This window comes from Aethalodelphis obliquidens, unplaced genomic scaffold (assembly GCF_003676395.1).
Source record: "Aethalodelphis obliquidens isolate GAN/ISIS:26980383/991018 unplaced genomic scaffold, ASM367639v1 scaffold59, whole genome shotgun sequence".
Taxonomy (NCBI): domain Eukaryota; kingdom Metazoa; phylum Chordata; class Mammalia; order Artiodactyla; family Delphinidae; genus Aethalodelphis; species Aethalodelphis obliquidens.
The window spans coordinates 5,189,824-5,197,485 of NW_020838003.1; the positions used below are offsets into that span (position 1 = coordinate 5,189,824).

General features: G+C 51.2%; 1 protein-coding gene across 1 annotated transcript; it reads right to left on the reverse strand.

Annotated features, from left to right (window-relative positions):
* Positions 1–222: 222 nt before the first annotated feature.
* On the reverse strand, positions 223–4,339 carry SOWAHB (sosondowah ankyrin repeat domain family member B). The gene has a single exon (XM_027087638.1). The coding sequence runs from the start codon at positions 3,911–3,913 to the stop codon at positions 1,523–1,525; it is 2,391 nt and encodes a 796-aa protein (XP_026943439.1). The 5' UTR covers positions 3,914–4,339; the 3' UTR covers positions 223–1,522.
* Positions 4,340–7,662: the final 3,323 nt, after the last annotated feature.

Consider the following 7,662-nt stretch of genomic DNA (forward strand, 5'->3'; position numbering starts at 1 on the left):
TGATTTGCCAAAGTTTCATCCCTTGTATAGGTCTTTTTGGAGAAAAGCAACCCTTAGATTTATTTATTCTGCCTATTTTTTGTTTGTTTTCTAATAGAACAGATATAGTTATTTCAGCAAAATTATAAAGTAAAACTACAAAGAAACAAAAATATTTGATACTCACTGAGTCACAGTTTTGTAAGGCAGAAAGTTAACAATCATCAGCATAAGTACAATAAATTATAAAGATCTGTTGATATTTTAATGGGGGAAAATAGCCAGAAGAAACACAAAAATACTTTAAAATACAACATCATTGCCACAGCGCATGAGAACATTTCCATAAAAAATTAACTATTTCCTCTTAGACACTTCATCTTTCAGCCCTCTTTGAATTTACATTCTGAAATCTTGATTTTCTACTGCAGTTTATAAACTAGCCATTCTCTCATTCCACGGACCCACAGAGATCAGTCCCACCACGAGCAAATAAAAGGACCACTTCCTGTTAGAGATACAGCACTTCAAACCTAATATTTAATCTTAATTGGCAAAATGTTTAGTGCAAATAAAATTATATTTAGCAGCTTAGAAAGTTCCTGGTGGGGAGGCGTTCACCTCATAACCCTTACTGCATCCCCAGAACAAAATCGTTTCTCACTTTTCATGAGTATGAACATTGGCCATTCAAACCTACTGAAAACTACTGATGCTAATTCTGCTGTTTGTTACACAGGCAGTTTCCATAAAAGATGGTTTCAGTCACGATGCAAATGAGCCATACAGTTTTTACATTTGGAAAGTTCCCCTCAGGTTGATGTTTTTTTTAAAAAGCAGGGTCTGAATGTCAGTCACAACTGGATATTACCCAACTGCTTCTCTGAAACGAGGCATTAATCATTTCTTGTGCTGGCTACCAAAGGTTGCATTCAAAGAAAGACCTGACGATGGGGCAGAGGAATCTCTTAAAGCAACTTCTACTCTCCAGTAATAATTTTACTGCACAGATTTGAATGCCAAAAAAAAAAAAAAGGGAAAGAAGAGGAGCCATCTGATTTCAAACCTGGTGTTTTCCACTCTTAGCCAAGATTTGTTCTCCAAATGAATGGAAGCCAGAGAGCTCCTAGCCAGAGAGAGGATCTTGTTTGAGCTTCATCAGTTCCTTGAATTGCCTCTCTTCTTGTTAGACATCTGTTTCCTCTCTAGCCAAGGCCTGGGGTAGCTGCTTGGGAGAATAGTGTGGCCTGCTGTGCCCAGATCTGTGATGGCAAGGGAAGGAGAAGAACAGCCGGGTTTTAAGCACCTGACTCTGCTCCTTGTCTATGTTCACTGGCCCAAGGACTTGAGCCGTCAGAAAGCTTGGACGACCTCTGAGGCCCAGGATGCGCTGACGCAGAATCCAGGGAGGTAAACACTAGGTAGGCCATCTCACTTGGCCTGTCGACCAATTCCTCGGCAATTTTTCCATTCCCCCTGGATTCTCTCACTGAAGAGCTCAAGGATGGGGGTGTGGAGGCCATGTTGGAGAGAGGGGCTCCCCTCAGTCACTATACTCTTCTCTTTCCCTTAGACTGGGGAATTTCTCATACTGGTTGGCTGACTTCCATTTGCTGTGCTGACTTTTGAGCAGTGCAGCAAAGGAAGTCTTTCGAGTGACATTTCTAGATATTTCCCGGCTCTTGGCCTTCCTGGTGGGGGAAGAGCTTCGAACCAAGGGATAGGTGGAAAAGATGGGCTTGCCCCGTGGGGCTTCCAGTAGCTGCCATATTTCCCCAGAGGTATTACTGGTCAGATACTGCCAAGGCTTCTTCCCACTGCTGTCCCGGACGTTCACACGAGACGCCAACCTTTGCACTAGCAATTTGATGATCCCCTGGTGGCCATGAATGGCTGCAAGGTGCAGCGGGGTATACCCACAGCTGGACTTCACATTTACATCAAGAGCAATCCCTGCTTTCTGTGCGCCTGAGACCAAGTCCTGAAGGACCCTGAGGTCACCGTGTTTGGCTATCCAGTGCAAGGCAGTGTACCCGGTCAAAAAGTCTTTGTGCAAAGCCAGCTGGGGGTCCTCCCAGAACAAAGTCAACACCTGAATCCAAGAGCCACTGGCAAGCTTCACGATCCATTCATGCTCCCTGGCATCAAGGGGGACCAGGGATGACTTGTGCTCGGAAGATCTGGGGGGGATCAAGGCTGCAGGCCTCTCCCCTCCAGGGGCCCATGAGCTGTGTGGATGACCACACTCAACAACAGTAGCCTTAATGTCTGCAGGTTTTGGTGTCAAAGCGGCATCCACCCTTGGGCTGGACATTGCTCCCACCTTCGAGGGTTTCCTGGACCGGGGAGGGCGCCGGCTCCTTTTCAGCAAATCCTCCTCAAGGCACTCCTCATCAGAGGAGGACAATTTGGCTCTCTCTGTCCTAGAGCTCCTCCTTAGGGATCTCCTTAATTTGGGGACAGGCCAGGGCAAAGGCTGAGGGTGGCCTGCAAGGCCACCAGCTCCTATTGGGACGGGCTGAGAAGGGTGACCATCCTCTATGTTCCTGAGGCCCTGAAGGCTCCTGCTGGGGCAGCCCTCCTTTGGAGAAGGGGCCCCAGCTGGATTCCTGAGCCTTCTCCCATCTGGGGCTCCCGGGGCAAGGTGCAGCCCTTCTTCAGAACCCCCAGGGGACTCTTTGGGTCCACTGCTGCTCTCCTCGCTGCCGTGGCTCTCCTGGTCCACAAAGTCCTCCAGATCTTGTAGGGACAGCTGACAACGAATGCTACGAAAGACTGCCAATGGAGACTCCCCGGGCCAGGATTCCGAAACAGCGGGAAAGAAAGAATGAGGGGGAGGAGGGAGGTCCGGTGGTGCTGGCTTAGATACCGGGACCCAGAAGCCCGGCTCCGAAGGCAGCTGGGGGAAGTTGTCTGGCAGCATCGACCAGGCTCGGATGGGACCCTGGTTTCGGGCCTCGGGTATCTGGGGGTGTCTGGCCACCCACTCTCGAGTGCGCTGCTGCTGCTTCTGCAGGGTCGAATAATGCAGGGAGCCCGGGATCACCAGCTCGGGCGGCTCTCCGGGGGGAGTGGGGCAGGACAGGAGAGCAGGTGGGGAAGCCCCGCTCCCAGCAGCCTCGACGGTTGTGGGAGGAGAGCGGGGTGCGGCGCACACCGGCGGGGGCTCCGCGGGCGCACCTTCCCGCTGCGGCCTGGGAGCCCCGCTGTCGTCCTGGGCAGGCGGGGCCGGCGCAGGCTTCTCCCAGGCGCTGGCGGTGGCGGTGGGGGCGTCGGGGAGTGAGCCGAGCAGCGGCTCGCCCGGGAGTCCCCCCAGGCCGTTCTGGAGGCATTCCCAGCAGCGGCGGCCCTGCGTCTCGGCCGCCACGCACCTCGCTCCGTCCTGGGCGGCTGCGGGCACCGGCGCCCTGTGGCTGGAGCTGCCCCTACGCCGGCCGGCTCTCCGGGCCGCCTCCCGGGCCCCGCTGGCCGGGAGTCCATTGCAACCTGCCTCGGCGGCCGGGCCTGCGGCACCTGCTTGCTCCTCCTCTAGCTCCTTCTCGCGCCGCCGCCGCCGGGGTTGCTGCGGCGGCGGCAGCGGCGGCGGCGGCGGCTCCCCCCTGCGCGCGAGGAGCGGGAAGCTGGGCGCAGCTCCCCCTGCAGGGGCGGCGGCCGCGGGCGGGTCTCTGGGTCGCTGCAGCCCCTCCTCCCCCAAAAGGTCCCTGTACCTCCTCTTGAGCACCACGTACTTGGTGCCGTCGGGGTCCTGGCGCACTGCGGCCACCGAGTTGACGAAGCCCTTGAAAAGCTCGCGGCGGCGCTGGTGCTGGCTGGGGGGCGTATCGGGGTCTCGGAGGAAGCTCTTGAAGTGGCTCAGCAAGGCGGCGTTGGTCACTCGGCCCCCGGCCTGGCACAGAAAGTCCAGTAGTGCCTCCTGGCTCAACTCTCGGGCCATCGCTGCCCCGTCGTCCCCTGGCCCCGAGGTGTCTGCGTCTCGTCCTCCCTGCGCTCTCCCCCGCCAACAGAAACCCTGGCCTGGCGTCTGTCACCTGCGCCCGGGGCGGCGCCACCCGCCTCCATCAGCCACGGCCTGCTTGCAGCCCCAGAACGTGCCAAGAGGGCCGCGGGTCCCCGGGGAGAGGCCCCGGTGCTGAGCCCCGCGCGCAGCCCAGGGTGGGAGAGGGCGGCTCCCAGGCCGCCCCTGCGCGATGCGCGCCTCGCGCAGCGAGTCCCCGCTGCGAAAGTTCCCGGGATAGGCCGGAGTCGGTTTCACCTGCGCCCTGGCGACGCCTCCTCCCCGGCTCTGGGGGAAGGGCCCGGCCCGCCTCCTCCTGTCCCTCCTCCCTCTGAGGTCTCCCCCACCCCTGCCACCCATCCCAGATGAGTCAGGCTGGTCCGAGCCCGGAAGAGCGCCGTAGGTGAGGTCGCCAGCTAGCCGGAGCCGGCAACGTACAACTCGGCAGGTCGCGCAGCCGCTCCCGTACAGGGGAATGGAAGGCAGGTAGGCGACCAGCCGCTCCTTTGGGTTTCGGCCACGTAGGAAACGAAAACAATAGACCTGTTCTTGCCCTCTCCTTTAGCTTCGTTAGTCACGGCTGAAGCCACTGGGTGAGGAAGAAGGTGCAAATTAACCAGCATCTTGCTGTCTCTCCAAAACATACCTTTATTAACGATGTAGGCTATTAATTTCAGATACCCTGAGGCAGTATCGAGGTCGGGGAAAACTCATTTTGCATTCAAAACAAGCCTATCTTGATCTGGGGATACAGCCGGGGCGGCTCCTCCGGACACCGGCTCCTAGGGATCTAAATACACCCAAGTCTGTACCGAAAAGAGAAATCACTCTGAAGATTACAGGTTGGTTAGAGGGAAAAGGAAGGCCTTTTTTCCTTCCTGACAGTCTCACGTTAAGGTGCCGGAAAAATCTAATTTGATGCTGAATTCCCTAGTGACTGAGATGAAGAGGAATTACGTCTCGACAGTTAAGGTATTTGGTGCCTTTGTTTTTATCTAGTCCAAAATTTATGAATAGAAGAGATTTGTACAGTCTCTTTTGTGTTAGCTTAAGTGGTGAAGTCTTTCCCTCCGAATGTGAGGTTTCCTCTACACCTTCAGAATGTTAAGCATTACAGGCTCCTTGATTTGACCCTGCTGCTCCCAACACTGGAATGTCTGCTTGACTCTCATTCTCCACTGCGGGGCCGGCCGAGAACTTCCTAATTCCACGTCCATTTGTAGACTAGAGCTTGAAAAACTCTAGTTTCAAAACATTGGCCTCTTCAGGACAGTAGAATCACAGCACGTTTCCTAACAGCTGCTTTCCCCCTACATTTCACTTGTCCACATGTTGATCCTGCCCTTTCTGTAATAATCCTTCTGGTCTTATCCTGTTTCTTTATCAGTCCTAGTTACATGCCAAAAATACTTTCCGTGTTTTATCTACTTACCTATCTGACTCCACGACCTCTCCCATTCTTTTCTTTAGCTGTCTTCTTATTTCTTTCCATTGTAACTGGTTGTTTATCCTCAGCCCCAGCTGTGACAGCAAATATGTTTATTTTGGGGAATGCTCTGTTGGCTATATTTCGTATTTTCTCCTGCCCTGTCAATGCCGGTCTTCCTTCCTGTACTCCCCTCATCTTTCCACTCTTTCTTCTTTTGCTCTACTATTTCTAATTGTTTCATGTGTCCCTGTTCTTTTTGCTGAGGGAGGGTATTGAAAGTATGTTGGCCGCACAGTTGTCAACATGTGTTAGCGTGGGCCAGTTTTACTGATGCCGCGTAGGCCACATTAACTGAGCTTTGTTTTACGTCTCCAACATACCCTGGTACTTTTCCATGAATGAATTGCAATCCTTGGCTTTAAATTATTTAGGTCAGAAAGAAGAACTGGGAAACATTGCTTTCTATTTTCAGCATTTTCTTGAATCCAAACCCAATACTGGGTTAAGAGGGGGTAAGTGTTTTCCACTGAGGTCTCTACCTTAATGTCAAGCCTTTAGAATAGTTATTAAAAATAAAGGTTCTGTGTTAAACTTTAGCTTCCTTTTGTGTGTGTCTGTGTGGTTTTTTGTTTTTTCCTGATGGAGGCTTATGGAACTTGCCAGGTGTGTCCACAACTGGGGCAGGAGGGAGTCCAAACAGAAAACTCAGGGGGGCACTGAAGAGTGGCAAGTGGAAAGAATCCCCCTTTGGTACTTTCCAAAACTCTGGTTACAAAATAGGGGACTTGTGGCAAGAGGGGGTGATGACAGAGAGGTTTGAACTTGAAGCACTTAGGACTAGAAAGGAAGGAAGGGGTCATCAAAGTCATGGTTGTTGAAGTCAGATTATCTTTAGTTGAGGGTGGAATTAGCAGGTCTGGAGGAGTAGAACACGGGGAAAGAGAAGAAAAAAAAAACCCCATTGCTTTAGCTTTCTGGATGCCCAGGTGGTTTGGTGTCCAGATCTTCTCTCTTCCTTTTTCTCTCTCTTGTCTCAGGTTAAGGTGATAGTCAATTAGAATGCTCTTCACCTTATCTCAGGGAACATTTTTATGCTTCTCTCATGTATAGTTCCTCATCTTCAGAAATATTTATGGGGCACCTGTGTTGCCCTGGCAGTGCTGGGAGTGGGTACAAAGAACACATGCTTGAGAGCTCACTATTTACTGGGAGCAACAAACAAGAGAAATGGCTTAAACTTGTGCATTAAGTGCATCAGATGCTGGAAAAATTGAGAAGCAGCACATAAAGGAAGAGCCTAGACTCAGTTGGGGGGATTGGGACAATTTTCCAATAAGAGGCAACTTGGAGTAGAGGATGTGAGGAAGAGGCAGAGGAAACATTGGTGCAAAAGCAGCAAGATCTGGCTCAGCAGAGTCTATCTGGGGAGCTAACTGCAAACAGATCTACCTGGCTTGAAGGAAGAGGATGTGTGAGGATGTGCTAGAAACAAGACTTGCAGAAGTAGGAGGGAGTCAGAAGAGGAAGGACCTGGGGAGTGGAGGTGGGGTGGGGAGTGGAGTCTTTGAAGAATTTTTGGGAGGGTAGTGACCCGACCAGATTTGTACTTTAGAAAGATTATCCTGGAGGTAATTGCTGGTTTGGAATCATGACCCATATTAACAGGTAAAAATAGCACTTTGCAGAGCAATAATGAATTTAACCAAATCTAAGACACTATTGACTATATGATACAGTTTGATGTCAGAGATGTTCAAATGTGTGTGTGTGTCGGGGGAAGTGCCTCTTAAAGTAGAAGAAATACAGCATGTTTAATAAAATTATATTTTTAGAAAGAAAAGTGTATTGGGAATAAGATTTGAGGATTGGATCGGGGTAACTAACTTTTTCTTTACAGCCTTATGAACTATTGGCTATTTTACAATGAGAGTATATTCCTTTTTAGTTTGAAAAAGACACTAAAGGAAAAAAAAGCCATAAATGAATAACAATGACAAGGGAAAAAAAGTAATATCAGATCTTTAGACTGGAGGAGGGAGATGGAGGCCAGCAGGAAGAACAGTCTGGAAATTACTGAGATGATCCAGAAAAGGGAGCCAAATGTCTACGTTCAGCAGTGTCAGAGAAAGAGAGATGAATGGATGGATTGGAGAGATAGGGGGCCAAGTCAAGAGGATTGCGAGCCAGAGGAGTCTGGGGGTGAGGAGTAAGCTGGCTTCTCTCATGCATCTGGCCTGAGTCTCTGGATGGACGGTTGTAA